Here is a 16618-nt window from a genome sequence, read left to right as displayed (position 1 = left end):
CGCCTGGCCCACCTTTCAACGCAACCACGGCACAAGTTTTCACGTTTTACAAATTATTTATGATTAATTATTTTGTTATTATGCAACAATACTGTATCCTGCCGTCGAGATGGAGAGAGTAAATGAAACATTTTGCGAATGTTCGACCTGGCACCCCGTCACCCTGAGGTTAAGCAATTGTTTGGCATTGGAGTCTGGAGCTTGTTGCTTTCTATTGAGAGTGATTTTTGTGTTCATCGTTATTTTTGTGTAGCTGTCTGTTGGCAATAGGCCTCGCATTACTAAAAATTAGAGCTATTGGTGTTGCATTATTATTTGCAACGCCAAAAGCTCAAACTTTTACTAATGCGAGACCTATTGCATTGCAAATGCTTGTTCTTATTCTTTTAGCACTCCATGAGAGTGCATGCATGTTCTTGGTCTGTCCGCCTCTTCCCTGTGTGCAGTTTCACCTTTCACCCCTCGAACTCTGTGCTCTCCATGTTGCTCTCCCGACCCCCCGCTCGTCCGTTGCTTCCCCCTCCATTCCACTAATCTTTTTTTTTTTAAATGTCCCCCTTTTTTGCTTTCCTACTCCACACAGACATGTTGAATATTTAATCTGTTAAGGAGGAAATGATGCAACGCCTACTTCTTGCGGATGATTTTAACATGGGGGCCGATTCACAGAGACAAAATCCTAAACTTACTACTTTTGGTATATACAGAAGGCATTTAGTAGTAGTAAAGTTAGGATTTTATCTTAAGTTTGACTTAAGACAACTTTAAGACAGACTTACGACAGACTTAAGACAAATTTAAGACAGACTTAAGACAAACTTAAGACAAACTTAGGACAGACTTAAGACAGACTTAACACAGACTTAAGACAAAATCCTAACTTTACTACTACTAAATACCTTCTGTGAATACCAAAAGTAGTAAGTTTAGGATTTTGTCTCAGATTACTTCTGTGAATCGGGCCCATGGTTCTCAATACCTTATTCATGTAAACACATTACTGATCATCGCAAAGGATTACTGATTAAATGCATTCATCACTCAAGAGATTGTCTATTAGAAAAGATGAAGACCCATAGGAATGACTGTTTGAATAAATCAGATCTGGCATAGAGTCAACATATTAAACCTTAAAAAAGTGGGATAAGCCGCAAAACTGGTGTCGGCTAGGAGAGAATTAAATTAAATGAGTGATGATTTGATTGATTATTTTGACTGCTAGAAGACCATCAAAGGATTGGGGTGATAATTTTGAAAGCTTATTGTGAAGAAGAAGGGATTTCTGTTAAAGGTGATTTGTTTATACCACTTGGACCAAAGTATTTATTTATCAATATTCATCAATAGTATGTTTTTTTTTTCTGGGAAAGGAAAAGACTTCTTCTTCCAACCCATAAATCAAGGAGCAACATTTTTTGGAGGTGAACTAATTTTATTGAACTTTAGGCCAGCTGGGCTGGTGGAAATGAACACATGTCACACACGTGACACGTCACATTACAGAATGGAGTATCCTGTCTGTATAGTGCAGATACACCCAGTAAGAATATCACAGATAACATGAAGAATGTCCACAAGCTCAAGTTCATAGCTAATTCAGCCATCTGATCCAACCATTTCCCCCACACCCGTCCAAGCCAAGAAGCGGAAATCTATGTAGAATAATCTGGTTATTAAAAATTACTTACATGCCTCCCAATTCTGTAATGTTTGCAGCTATTCTTATCTTAACCCTTCTTTCTACCATTCATGCCACATCGCCTTATCCATTACATCTCAACAACATGGCAATCATCTGAGAACACTTGTTAGGTCCTCATTCAACACCAGATATGAGGCCAGGAAGTGAAACCACGTGATTCGATCAATTCTTTCAGCAGACTTGGACAGGGAGGCAACAAGGTGTTATGATTGCATTGCTGAGTTTCGATCCCCAGAATATCGAAAGATAAGTGCATAGGGAAGTATCAATGCACCATGCCTATTACCTTGAAGATATATGCACAGTGCATGTACATATATGTAGAGTAAGGTATAGAAAATATAGACCTACCTATACATTTTTTTAAATATATTTTATCTTCAATATTGTGTTCCATCGATATTCTAGGGTCGATTCTCCGGCCGCGCTCTGGTTTTACGATAGTTCTCTTAATGATCTGTCCCTCTCTTGTTGTCACAGACCAGGCAATGCCTGATGTACTTTTAACATCACAGGGAGTCAGTTTCAGATACCCATCACCCTCTGATTAGTTTAGATCCATGCCCCAGCAGGATCAGACAAGCTTTGGCACACAAAACCATTATTTTCTGCAACCATACGCCCCCTGCTTAAGGTAAGCTCAGCCGGTCTGGCATGCTCCACACTGGTAATAATACCTTCTTTCTGAAACCTTTCACCCTGCCATGAGACTCACCCCAAGGCATGTCTGGACACGTCCACATTCAACAAGCCCTATGTGACCTCTGTGTGACCTTACCACAAGAGGAGCAGCCCTAGAAGAGTAGATGCTTCGTCAAGATTATTGCATTGCGGATCATTCTGCCAGGTGTTATGCAACTTGTAAACATCTGATGTACATAACAACAAATCCTCTGTTTGCTGGAGTAATAGAAGTGGTATTACATCCCATGAAACTGAAAGCGGCCTAAAGCTCATGAAAGGTGTGTTTCGTAACAACCACTCATGTGCTCAGGACACAATGCGGATTACAAAGCGGTGTCTAAAATTTAAGGTGTTATTTGACACCTTGGCAATGGAGTCTACCAATGTGACACAAGTCGCCATTACATTGAGAACCAAGCCATCATGTCCAACGACTCAGGTAAAGGCTGGTAGAAGATGTCTTGTAAGGCTTGGTGTATTGTCGCTTTAGCATCACTTGGGCAAATTATTGCATTGCTATTGGCTTAGCGGACAACGCTTGTGCAGCATGCTTTACACTCTGCCTCCATCTTAAGAGTGTATGCATGGCACAGTACCTAGCTGTTTGAGCATGGAGCAGAGAGCCTCTTTTACGCACCCTGAGGATGCCTGCCTTAGATTGGCCGGACTGAAGAATTCGTACAACGAGGACGGGCAGGTGAAAGATGGAGGCCTTGTGGATAGCTTGATGGTAGAGCCCCCCCTACCAGTCTCCACCTCTATGGTCATCACCGCTTGGGTTGTGGCTGGGGGCTCCCTTTGCTATACCCTAGGGTCCTGCTCCCTCATGAGAAGTAGTCATGCAGTTTATATACCATTTATGGACTGCTTCTACTGGATGCAATAGGTGAGGTTCACGGATCGAACCCTCCCCACTGCTGTTTGGAGGCCTTCAAGCCTGGTACAGCTGGTGCCCACAGTGCCACCTCTGTACATGTTTGAAGGCTGGAACAGCCCTGCCCTCTGGCCTGATGGGGCATTTTAACTGTAGGAAGGGAAGAAGTTGTGCTGCATCGGTTTCTGCTGCTCCCATGGAAATGGGCTCTCCTGGTGATGGTCAGGTGAGAGGGGCACATCTCACAGCTATGAGCCCCCAGGACCCCTGTTAGGGTTTTAGATAAAAATACCGACCAGCCATGTTTTGAGATCGGGGAAGGGCCCTCTGCTGAAGCGCAAAGATAACTTGAGAAATGCCCATTCCTTACCATTTGTTGGCTCAATTGTCTCTCTTTTGCTTGCTTCTTATTCATTAGCTGTGTGGGATATCCTTCCTCTTCCTGTGTTTTTCCTTCGCTGGAGCATGGACACGTTACTGTGTCCTTACACTGCTCGCTTTTTCAAGTGCGACTTATTTCTTTTTGTTTAAGCACTTTGTAAGAGTGCATGTGTTTTTCCACTGTCTTCCTCATTTGCTTCTCACCAATACTCTGCTGCGCTTCATGTTCCACCCTCTCACCCCTGTGCTTCTCACCTACACCCATGCACTGCCTTTTCGCTCATGTATTTTCTCCTTCCCGCTATGGCCAAAGACTATGGGAGCATGCGCAGTACAAAGATGGCACCATGAACGTGACTTGCCAGCCACATAATGCCAGAGAGAACATTGGTCCTGTTAAACGGCAACTTAGAAGTCGGTCTTGCAGTCCGTTTGTTTGAAAGATTGCCTGGAAACATTATGAAAAGGTTTAACAGCATAGTCAAAATCCTGTAGGCAGAAATGTGTTATTATGAAACATCACTTGCCTGCAGGCCAGAACAGTTTACGGTGAAAACGTATGTCAAAGCCAGTAGGTCCAATTTGATTACTGAAAAAAACAACTTATGTTAATGCCAATGAGTACAGTTGGGTTTATTGTGAAAAGCCTATTTTACATTTGTGTATGTTTTTCTATATGCATTTATATTTATCTGTGTCAAAAAGAGAGTACTTTTTTGTTATAAACACACTGGGTGAATTGGAAGCGCGGTATTAAGTGTTATTTTTGTCTCTGCCAAGTTCTGAGTTACAGTCCCCACCGCCTCCCTGGTGTACTTTGTTTGGGGTTCAATAGTAAGGTGGTCTAAAAAACCAATATGGCCCCGGTAACACCTGATTGGCCTCGGCCTGCCGAACCAGCCCACACCTTGCCTGCTCACTCCTGCTACAGCAGGATAGGCCCTGGGACACCAGTGACAAATGACATCACAGATACAGCTCACGAGCAACTGATTGATTTGGGATTCAGAGAAATGTCCTCTTTCTAGCCGTGTCCCTTCTCCTCTTTCCATCTCACCTTTCTCTTGTCTCTTTCATTATCTCTGTTCTGTCTCTTCCTTGTCTAGGACTTTCTTTGTCAATACATCCCAAACCTCTTTCTTTTATTTCCTCTACATCTTTCTCCTTCATGTTACTCTCTCTCCCTCTCTGGGTTTACTTGTGCTCCTGACTGGAGGAGATCTCGCTTGGCAATTTCCCATGAGGAGCAGGGTCAGTATTGATTTACGTAAGACAGGTGTCAGTCTAGAGTGGCACAGTTGGTGAGGAACGATGGGTTAGCTACCCAGAGCTATTGCCAGTGGTACATTATTTGCAAGCATTCCTCCCATCACCTTTTCTGTGTCTGAAGGAACACCCCCTGAGGCTCAGCACCGGCATGCCCTCTGCAGCATCTCCCATGCCTAGTACAGATGCAGCCCAGGCATGGAGAAGGTGCTGTGGCGAGGGAAGCCACTGGTGAGAGCTACAGGGGAAAGGTGCACAACGGGGAGTACAGAACTGCAGAAGAAAAGCACAAACAGAGGCGAGCGTGTACTTCAGGAGGAAGCATTCTCAAGATTGCCCGTGATCAACACTGAGCTGAATCCACAGTCACTTTTTGAACCGGGGCGATCTACACCGTGAAGGTAAACAGAAAAGGGGGTAAATATGCCAGTGAAGTGGTGTGGGCGCAGGCGTTTGACCAATGAGAAACCCACACACTTTTTATAAGTTTCTAGAGTATTTTTAAGTCGCAGCCTACCAGACAGTGCAGCTAAAGACTTCTTGGGGACATTCATTAAGTTGGCCTAGGAATGCATTCTGTCCGTTGCTTTCAAGTGGCTTTGTGGTTTGTAACTCCTGTTTTCTCGCTTTCCATTTGCTGGCTTTATTTGTTTTAGGGCGGCTGTCCAGCTTGAGTTTGTACCTTGCCTTACCCAAACCTTATTTACAGTATCCTTCCGAGGGCTTCCTTTCTGTAAGCAGGCGACCTATTAGCTTTGCCAATGCTTTTTTTTGTAAATAATGCAGAGGATTGCTCTGCCACTCCCTGCCCCTGCACATAAGAGCGACTGCATCTGTTCTTGAATCCTACAAGAAATCAAATATTCCAGCATAGAGGTGTTGCCGTAGACCAGCTTGCTGGTGATGAGGGGTTGGGTGATGGCGGGGAGACATTGGAAGATCTTCTTGAGCATCTTTAGTGTGTGGAAATAGGAGACGGAGACTGTGTTCCCTGGTGAGTTGGTTGTTGATTACAAGGTTCTTTACATGTCTTTGTTGAAGATAACTTCTTCCATTTTGACTGGGTTGAGCTTGAGGCCGTTGGTTTTCATCCTTCTGGGGACTTCGGTGATGCAGGTGGAGAAATTGGTCTGAGTGATTGGTACCTTGACAAAGAGGAGAGCGTATGAGTCGGGTGTCGTCAGCAAACGATATATGTAGATTGCATAGGTGCAGATGATGATGGCAAGTGGGGTCATGTAGGTGTTGAAAAGAGTGGGATTGAGTGAGTTTCCTTGTGAAATTCCACAGATGACATTGATGGTGCCGGGGGAGAATGAGGCCAGGTTGACTGACTGTATGCGGCCTATCAGGAAGGAACAAATTCCGCAGAGTATAGGGACTTGTATGCTGGCTTCATGCAGTAGTTGGATAAGGATGGGGCAGGAGACGGTGGCAAGGGCTGCAATGCCACCTCTATCCATGATCAGGTTGGACATCGTCTTTGACGGTGACAAAGGCATTCACTGGACTGGCCTGAATCTGGATTGAGTGGTGTTGAGAAGGTGGTGGTCAGTGAGGTGGGTGGCTAGGTTTTTGTTTATCATCTTTTTCATTATTTTTTCCTGGTAGGTTAGCAGGGAGATAGCCCTGTAGTTGGCTAGAGTCTTTGGGTCTGCTGAGGAATTCTTGAGGGGGGGGAGTATTGTATTTCCAGGCCTCTGGGTTGGTGGCTATGATGATGGAGTCATTGAGGACTGGGATGAGGGATGAGGGCATTTAGGAGTCCTAAAGTTAGGAGTCCTAACTTCTGTGAATACCAAAATGAGTAAGTGCCTTCTGTGAATACCAAAATGAGTAAGTGCCTTCTGTGAATACCAAAATGGTAGTAAGTTTAGGATTTTGTCTTACGTTAGTTCTGTGAATCGGGCCCATTGTTTTTCTGGCTTTTTTTGTTTTCTCCCCATTTTATTAATTTCGATTTGATTTCCCAGTACTTGCAGTCAGACAAGGGAGCTTACCTTTCTGCAAACGGAGTTGCTGGACTCCGGTTCATTTTATTTGCCCTTCACTCTTTCGCCGAAGAGTGCCTGGACACGCCCCCATTTCCAGCCCACCTTTCCCAGATGTTGAGCTATATAAAAACCGAACAGCGCGTCCTCGCGCAGCGGCCACGCCGCTGGCACGGCAAAGGAGCGCCAAAGGCAAACCCATCTGCACCTCTCTGTGCTCGGATGGCGCTCAGCGCCAGCCACGCTGTCCGTTTGTGGTCAGACCCTGGTCTACTGCATTTTTACGGTAAAGACGCTTTTCTTGCCCTACGACCTGCCGGTAAGAACATTTGTTGTTCCTTGTTTGACCCACAGACAATGGAACCTGGCTGGACTTTCCCAGGCTTCTTACTAGGGTTTTCTAATTTAGAAAGGAGTCTAGTTAGGAAAACTGAGATATTATTAATCGAAGCTATGACCCCTCATTCTTTGTAGCACTGCACTCTCATTAATGTCAGGTCACTTATTAAAAACAAAGTAGATTTTTTTTAATCCTTGCAAACACATAATATTGAGCTTGCATTTATTACTGAGACCTGGACTGATGATAGCTCGGGTCCTGACCCAGAGGCTGTTTTATTGCGGACAACACCTACATCTGCACACAGCCGCAATAAAACAAAAATTAACGTATAAAAACCAAAAAACACTGAAATTCACCATTTATTGTTTATTGAGCTACGTTTAGCTTATGTATCCACCATGCACTTCTGCTCACCTTACATATTACATCAATCATGACATGATGAATGACATTATTGATGACATCACTGAACACATTTCAAATTACATCATAGCTGGAAAAATTCAATGTATTTTGTATGTGGAGGATAGCTTGTGTGGTATTTCAATGCCTAACTATAAAGTCCCTTGAGATGTCATCAGTGATGTCACTGACCATGTGATGAGCGATGTAATACGCGAGGTCATACACAGTGCATTGCGGGGGGCATAAGTTATAATCAGCTCAGGTAACTATAACTGCTGAGTTGCTATGGTTTTGTGCGTGTAAAAGCAGAACCTAACTATAAGGTCCCTGTAACACTTGTTTTTTCCAGTGAATATATTGCTTCCCTGTATATTGGGGTGGTGGGGTGCAGGCAGTGAAATGTCCAGCATTACGGGGTATGCGTCAGGAAGGCTGCATCCCCTTTATAAAACCTAAAATGGATGTTCAGAAGGCTAACTTAAAGGCCTTAGTAAAAGATCTCTTTTTGTCTGCATTGGACATTAAACAAGATGTTAATATTGAATTTTTGGATTTAGACGATGCGGTACACGTCAAGAACATCACGGAACCTAGGTCAGTATCAGCGTAAGGTGAGAATAACTAGTGAAAACCGCAGTGTGTTCAATGGGAAGTGATAATAAGTTAGTACACACATTTACTATTCACACATATTTCGAGCAGCAGATTCTCTGTTGGAGAAGGGGTCAGAGGGCGATTAGACCCTATTGCAATTTGTGTATTATGGAGCGTTCATCGACAGCACTTTTGAACTTGGGGGTGAATGGGATTGAATGCAGGTTAGCCTGAGTGTCTTCCAGTGGAGGGGACCCAGAAGACAAAAGGAGTGCAATTGGGATGCTACATATGTTGGTGGGGCCATGAATAGAAGGTTTTAGGGGTAGATCGTAAGTTATGAGACATATCAATGAGAGTTTCAGGAAGGACGTTTGGGGAGGAAGAGTTTAGGTCTTTGAAGACCAGGATCAAATACTTGTCCAAGGCTTGTTTATGGCTGGTGGCCTTCTGCTCTAATGATGAGCGTATGGTGCAGGGGTGCATCTGGGTGGTTTGTAAAGGGTCTTCGTGGTGCAGTACCTTTTCCAATGAGGAGAAGAGTCTAGTGATAAAGTACACATAAGGCATTGTCGGCATTGTCGCATAAGGGCATTGTCGGCAAAGTGGTAAAAAAAAGCAATGCAGATGATCGGTTGCAGTACATTACCTTAAAGAGAATACAGAATTAATAGCTATATTATTGTACTTTAACACTCACAGAGGGTAAATCCGGAGTGTTTGGGGTAGTCACTGATAGATATCTGTTATGCAAGTCCTCGAAAGTTAGAAGGCAGACTTTGCAGGCTGATCTGAATACAAGAAAGGTGGACTCATTTCAAAGATCACTGCAGTTGATATTCCAGTGGTAAAGATCTAGAAATTCAAAGAACCTGATCCTTGTGGGGTTTGGGAACGGACATGGGCTTCAGCTTAGTACATGATTGTGCTCACGAATGTACAAATTAGGAGAGATTTTGAGAGATATTGGGAGGTAGGGTCCATCGTTCCACCATGTAGACCAGGGTGAGACCTTTAAACCATGCCCTGCTTTTGGCTGACAGTAGCCAAGCTACCTACGTAAAGCCAGCAGTGTGCATGGAGGGGAGGCTTAAAGAATCATCCAGGGAGAAAAGGGAAACTGGTGGGTGTCAATTAGGGATGGTTTTGAAATAATCAACCTAGCTCAAAGAGTTATTCAGCCACATTTTGCAAACATTCATTGGTTGGAACCTGTCTACAGCTGTAATAAAGGACATGAGCCTCACGTTGGAGTTAAACTGCATGGTACAATTTCTCCTCCTGCTAGGTAGGGGGGGTGTTATTATGTAATGGTTAGGGAAATTGAAATATTCTTGGCAGTGGGAAGAAAAGAAAAGTTGGTAAGAATAAAAATGCATAATATCTTTATTGCAAAACTATCATAAGATTCGTTTTTAGGTTATAAAGTGCAGGTATTCCCATGTTCATGTTTTTTCCTTCGAGATGGGTGAATCAGGAAAGTGGAACCAACCAACCCATCCATTCCCATACTTTGATCGATTTCCTAGCAGTAAAATATCTCAAAACTTTGTTTGTTTATAATCAAACGTAACAAAAAAATTATCTTAAGTATATTGGAAAACTGTGATTTAAAGGAGTTTCCCCCACTAATACTGAGGAAAAGGCTACCAACTGTTTATAAGCTTAGATGTACACATGGAACGTCCATTAAACAAGTGGGCCCCACTGCTGTAAAGATGCCCAACTCTTTCCCCAAACTCCAGAGAGAAGTCAAGGAAATGTCACAGATTATTTCAAGGCCAATGGGTTCTTGCACTTAGAACAGAATCACAAATCATTGGACCCCAATGCATTTTCCCAGCATACCTTTGTACCCAGCCAGCAGGTACTAAGTCTGGGATCACCACTTCTTGGAGGAGTAGAGAGTTTGGACCAGATGTGTCTAAAGACTAAAGAACAAAACATGCCTGAGGTCACTCGGATCACGGTTGACGGGAACTATGGCCGAGCAGTCAAGACTGGCCTTGTCCCTTTTCAGGTGGAACAAAGACTGGTTTCCATATGGTTGATCCCTATGTGCAATTGGACAAAGAAGCTGAAAAACAACAGAATGGAATGCAGGCAGCTTAATGGCCTGTGGTTGAGAATGATTCAAATATTTCCATCCATCACTTTTGAGATATTATTGTAAAAATGTGCACCCAGATGGGCACTGAGCTCAAAGATTCCAAGTGACCTGCTTTAGGTTAGTTGCTGTCTGTAGTGGTACGGCTCAGCTAAAATGATGGAATGGAATGCATAGGCAGTAATTATTAGCCATTAAGATTGATTCTAGCATGTTCATCCATCCCTTTGGTGCAATCTGCTAAGTAATGACTCCAGATTGCCTTGGAATGAGACACAAAACTGGATAACATTGAGTTGGGTAATAATGTCACCTATTACTTAAGTGCCAAGAGGCAATTAAATCTGTAGCGTCCACTGCCAGGAGCATCTCAATGGCTGCGCATGTTGACCATCACCCCTTTATCCGCTACCAGGATTTCACTTATGAAACATAGTTAAAAAAAACACCACGAAGAGAGAAGTGTATTTAAAATAGGTTTTATAAAGAGTTGCGTAAAGGGATATAGCAGAAAGGAGATGCGGTTCTAAGGCTAGGAGGCGACCATACACTTGCGATGAGTCCAGTGAAGCAGCTGAAGCTATGCGGCCTTCCGGAATACTTGCCTTCCCACAGCGTTCCCAGCTGTCATCTCCTAGAAGGGTTCGAGAAGAGACATTAAAGTGCCCATTATTTTTACTTCAAAATAGTTACAGACATTTATAATAATAACTATAGACAAACACAAAATAGTGCAGGATTTTTTTTTTTGAGTCAGCTGCTCTGAGTTCTGCCTCCCTACAGAACCAGAGGAAAGATGTACATAGGTAATCGTTTGCAATTACCAAATATGGAACTTTGCGCTTCGCTATTTGGTAATCGCAAACGGCAATATACAAATGTGTGTTTAACACATTTTGCAATTCCCAGTGGGTCGCAAATAGATCTACCGCATTAATATACATGAGGTAGGACTCGTTTGTGACCCATTGGGAATCGCAAAACTCACACAAATGGGGGCATGCTGTGGTCAGTTGATCACAATGTCTGTGACTGCTTTTCAATAAAGCTATTTAGGTCTCGCTAGCCTTGCAGTGCGAATGCACTGCCATCGCTTTGCGAGGCATGCAGTATATACTGTGGTGGGGAAGCATCGTGGAAGCTCCGCCCACTCTCTGGCCCATCTTCTTAATTGGCTTAGGCTATAAATGCTTCCTTTCGATTGGTTTTAAGCTTGTTAGTCCCTCCCCATAACAGCCATGTCAGTCATTTGTGTCCTTCCACGGCTACTGGCCCCTTCACAGCACAGACTACTTTCTTCCCGTGCCCCCCTCCTGCAGTCCGATGCCTTCTCACCGCCCCCCCTCGTGTCCAGGGCCGGACTGGCCGTAACGGGCACCGGGCAAGCCCCCGGTGCGCCGCACTGGTGGGGGCCGGTTTCGGGCCCCTGGGGGCCGTTTTTTGTTACAGGGCCGTTTTTGCAGCATAGCTGCAAAATTGGCCCTGTAACAAAATCGGCCGAAAACCGGCCCTGACAAAGAGCTCGGGGGGGGGCAGGGGCGCGGGGTGGCCGAGCACGTTGCCAGGGCCGGTTGTGGTTCCCAGTCCGGCCCTGCTCGTGCCTCGTCGCCTGACCGCATTGCCATTTGAAATGTTATGTTATGTTATAAATTTTTGTAGAGCGCGGCTAATACCCGAAGGTGTCCTGGCGCTATTGCAAAGGGGTCCGTCCTTAGTCTGAGACCGGGGGTAGAAAACTCAAAGTGCAAACAGACTGGTCTTGAGTGCCTTCCTGAATTCCAGGTGGTTGGAGATATGTCTAAGGAAAGGTGGCAGTGAGTTCCATGCCTTGGTTGCTTTTGCTAGGAAACTTCGCCCGCCCCAATTCGCTTTTTTTACCCTGGGGACTGAAACTAATTTGGCCTCTAAGGACCGCAGGTTTCTTCCAGGTGTGTACCATTGAAAGTGCCTTATCAAGTGGTAGGGTCCACTTCTATATAAGGCTCTGTGCGTGATGCACATAGCTTTAAACAGTACTCGCGATAGCGTGTCTTTGCTGATAAGGCGATAAAATTATCGCCGCTTTTCGGCCGAAAACGGCCACAAAAGCGGCGATAATTTGTTATCGCCGCATTGTTAATATGCCCCTAAATAGTTAAGACGTGATGGTTGAGAAGCTAACATTCACTTGTCTTGTAAGTCAAAAGACAATATTTTGCTGTATTTGCACAATCAGCACGTTTATGCTGCTTCCCGTTATATTTAGTAATCAACGAGAATGAGGTGCCATCAATGAATGCACTGGCCTCCATCAGATCTAGAGCCCAGGAGTATAGAAATATAAAAGGACTCGTCTCACATTGCTGGGCTAGTAATAATCTTGATTAAACCGGCAGCTCCAAATATTAAGCAATAGTGTTTTTTTTATGCAAATGCTTCTGATACCTTAATGCCTTTGTTTTATGTGAATTATGGTATACGGGATGCAAATGAGTCAAGTAACTTCGATTTTTCAATAAAATACTGATTTGGAAAACATGTTTTCACTGAAACCAAAAATATTGTTGACTTTTTTTCGTGTTTGAAATGTGATACCGAGCCATAATCATCTCGTAACGTGGGTTGGACTAATTTGGAAATACTTTTTTCCTACAATATGGCACCCACTTCTGTGAAGTTGTATAACTCACGACTGCTCTTCTCACAAACAAGTCCCCTTTCTATGTCCATTCAGCATCCCATTTGGCAGCTTCAGACACACAGGACACAGTTGAAGACAGTCTTTTTTTTCTGTTCAGTATCTACCTCATCTTTTAGCCTCTGACCCCCTCACACCCCCATCTGTACTTCCTCTCGGAAAGCTTCAGTGGTGCTCTCATTCTGAAGCAGCCGTGTAGCTCTTCCAGCTCCTGTAGTCCAGGATCCAGTCTTCCTGCCTCCCATATACAGCCGCAGTGTGATATTGCTTAAAATAATGCCTAGATTACCCCACACGAAACCTCATTTCTATCATTGCACCATCATACAAGCAGCACCTTGCGCATCTTCCCCTCGCTGGAGCCATGCGGGATGAAAGGCTGAATGCTCACCTTCTGTTTAGGGTGCAGGTGAGCCCACAGGGGACGGGATGGAACCCTTTTCCCTTTATCTGGAAGTGAGAGGAACAAAGAGGCTAATTGCCTCTTCTGCGCTGCCTCATTCTTCGATGAGCACTTAATACGCCTTGCGCAAAGGCGGCAATTCACTCCTGAAGAAAAGGCCTCAAAGTTATCACAAGATGCCATATTGCGCTCTCCCAATGGCAGCACAATAGTCATTGACTGTTCTGCACTGCTCCCCACTCGCTGCACCTGAGGCTAAAGACTATGTGCCCATTGTAAGGAAAATTATTTTTGCAGGTATTTAGACGGGTTACCCCGGTGTCACCTTACCATATTTTGTTTGTGAAGTAGTGTGAAATGTTTATTGTCAACTGTTTGATTAAGGATATTTTAATAACAATGAGAATGCAAGCAGCACAGGTAACAGCAGTAGAGTCAATACATCGAACGTGTCACTACAGTTCCATTTAAAGTTATGTCATATGTTATGTTACTGATTATTTGTATAGGTCTGCGCTCGCTTATTGTTTAGCCTCTAGGGATTTATAAAATGTAACAAACTAAGGAGTGCCATGACTGTCACAAATGCTTTTTATGATTTAAAAGCAGGTTTTGGGCCTCAGGGGCTAAAGCAGTGGATTTTGCTTCACTACAATCCTTCTGTGTGTTGATAAATGTGAACTCTCTCCGTGTGAATAATTATTTTCCTTCGTTGTCACGTCCATAAAGGTTGTTAGCTGTTTGCCCCAAAGTCCAACCGATCAGATCTTCTTCAGCTGGGATGAAACTGTATGCGAAGGACCCCTGTCCTTTCTTTGAGGAGGAGGAGGGTAGTTCCAATACCTTAGACGACTTGGAAAGGCTCCTATGAAGAGTCTACAATCTAATCTGGCCATTCGAGAGGATTTGCTACGATCAGAAAGGTCTCTCACTCTTAGGAATTCTGCTTTGCGTTTTCGGTCCGTCGAGGCATAGGTAGTCATCTGTCTTTCAAGCCACTTGAAATGATCTTGCAGTTTTCCCTTCCTTTTTATTGGTGCATTTTTGTAGACACTGTCCGTTAGAAATGCTGTATTCAGTCTATGGCTGCATGGATAAATACTTATAAGGTCCCAAAGGCGAGACCGATTGCATTGCAAATGCTTGTTTTTTAATGCAGCCCATTTTCCCTTAATGGGTTTTTAAAAGTAACAAGAAAAGTTTTCTTTTTATTTTATTTTTTAAAGTTTTTACAAACATTAACAAAGCGGAAGTGGTCCCTTGTGAATGGGTTACTACCACCTAAGTAGGTGGTAAACTGCAAATGTTTTGTGAACACATTTCGGTCGGAAAACATTCACACATACCACTGCCATTTGGTATTATACCCCTTCCTAATAGCAATTTGGACCTTTGCACATATAAAAATGCCTTTTTTCGTTCGCAAACAGCCCTACTGTGCTTTGAAAACGAAAACAATCTTTGTACATCAGGCACCAGGGTCTCACACTCCCTTTGAATGACAGAGCCCTCAGTGCTGCCAAGCCAAGCCAGCATAACAAGACGGAAAAGGCCCCTGTGGCCGCCACGCAAATGAACACTAGAGGGAGCCCAAGAGCCACGATACCGAAAACAAGCTCATCGGTTTTTTCACTAGGTGAATAGGGCCCGGGGGTGACACTGAATAAATAAAATATAGATATAACGCTCGGATCCCGCAGACGATCTGTCATCCCGATCAATCGAGCTCAGAACCGTGTTTGCTGACAAGATCCCTGGAAATGCTGAAATATTCATTCAAGCCACAAAGTCAGCCCATGGAGGTGGTACGTAAGAGCGGCTCGATATTAACCGGTTCTAAGAAATCCATTTGTTTCATAAAATAAAAAAAATAAGCCAAGATTTCATCAAATGCATTTTGTCCAGGAAAGCTCCAGGCACCCACACTATTGCTGCATTGAGTGGAAGAAATCGAGTTACTTCTTGTTTTCCACTGAAAGTGATGCCTCCAGCAGTCTTCGTTTCTGTTCTCTTATTATTATTTTAGGCAGCTGGAATGAAAGCCTTTTATTAACCTGTTCTAGACGCGCTTCCATTACTGTCCCCCCGCTCGGCTTTAGGCATGGGCGAGCTGAACCCAGGCCCGGGCGCCTACAGTTGGAGGGACGCACAGGTACCAGACCTCCTGAGCTTCCGGTTTGAATCAATCTTTTATTCCAGACACCAGTTCGGTTCATTGCTTTCAAGTCATTCATAAAATTATGTTTTCTTTAATATTTTAGTCTCCTTCAGTTGCCTCTCTGCCACTCCCCCTTCCTTCTCCCTCAGCCCCCTCCCAGGTGCTCTCACCCTCGGTTCAGCAACTGAATAGGTGATTGGAAAGACGAAGGGGGGGAAATGCCTGTTCACAGGGCAATCCCTGCTCCGAGGTATTTCGCCAGGACGTGACCTGTGGGTCACAAACGGACCCCTCCACAGAGGCGGGCGGCACTGGTAAGCGTGGAGGAACGGTGGGGCAGGGCGGGGTGGGAGGGGAGGGGGGAAGTCGAAATACGACGGAATAAGTCAAATTAAATAAATAAATAAAACATAATCCATTGTCTGTTGGCTCCCCCACGCCCCTCCCCGCTCCACTGCCCCACTGCGCTTACCTGCAGCGGCTGCCCCTCCCCCCACTACGGTCTACAATAGGAGGAGGCGGATGGGGTAGGGGTTGAGGTGGACTGGCACCAAATTTAGGGGCAGATTTATGATGACTGGCGCATCCCTGCAAATCAGCAGGGATGCACCAGGTAAGATGCGTCACGCAAGTTTACCCTTGCGCAACCACAGATGCGCCGCGTTTACTTTGCGGCGCATCGTGGCACAAGGATAAACAGATGCGTGACGCATCTCCTGTCGGAAGGGTGGCGCATTGCTGGAGTCGTGTCGCAAGCGCGACGCAACTCCAGCAATGCTCGTGGCCGGCCCGTATATAACGTGGTGCGTCACGCCTTATGCCTGCTTCAAGCAGGCGCAAGGTTTTGACGCAACGAAGTCAGAAAAGTGAGTGGAATATTGTACTATTCTATCCTGCGGTGGTGGGCACAGACGTGCCCGTCTGTGTATATTGCTCACTGTTTCCTTCTATCTAAGGACCGCATTACACCTGGCCCCCAGGACTTCCTTGCTCATGCCAAAACAATTAACATTTTATTGTAAACATTTTACAG

At 44.5% G+C, this 16618-nt stretch overlaps 1 protein-coding gene across 4 annotated transcripts in view; it reads right to left on the bottom strand.

The window, feature by feature from the left end:
- Positions 1-10810: 10810 nt before the first annotated feature.
- Positions 10811-16618, bottom strand: part of RBP5 (retinol binding protein 5) — a 56019-nt gene continuing 50211 nt past the window's right edge. For all 4 annotated transcript variants that reach the window (XM_085619879.1, XM_085619880.1, XM_085619881.1 and 1 more), the window contains one exon: positions 10811-10981. In XM_085619879.1, coding sequence (XP_085476005.1) covers positions 10975-10981 — 7 coding nt within the window. In that variant the 3' untranslated portion in view covers positions 10811-10974. The remainder of the gene's footprint in view (positions 10982-16618) is intronic.

This window comes from Triturus cristatus, chromosome 7, assembly GCF_964204655.1.
Source record: "Triturus cristatus chromosome 7, aTriCri1.1, whole genome shotgun sequence".
NCBI classification, from domain to species: Eukaryota; Metazoa; Chordata; class Amphibia; order Caudata; family Salamandridae; genus Triturus; species Triturus cristatus.
Note: the sequence above shows the minus strand (reverse complement) of the source record. Positions and strands in the feature narration are given on the sequence as shown.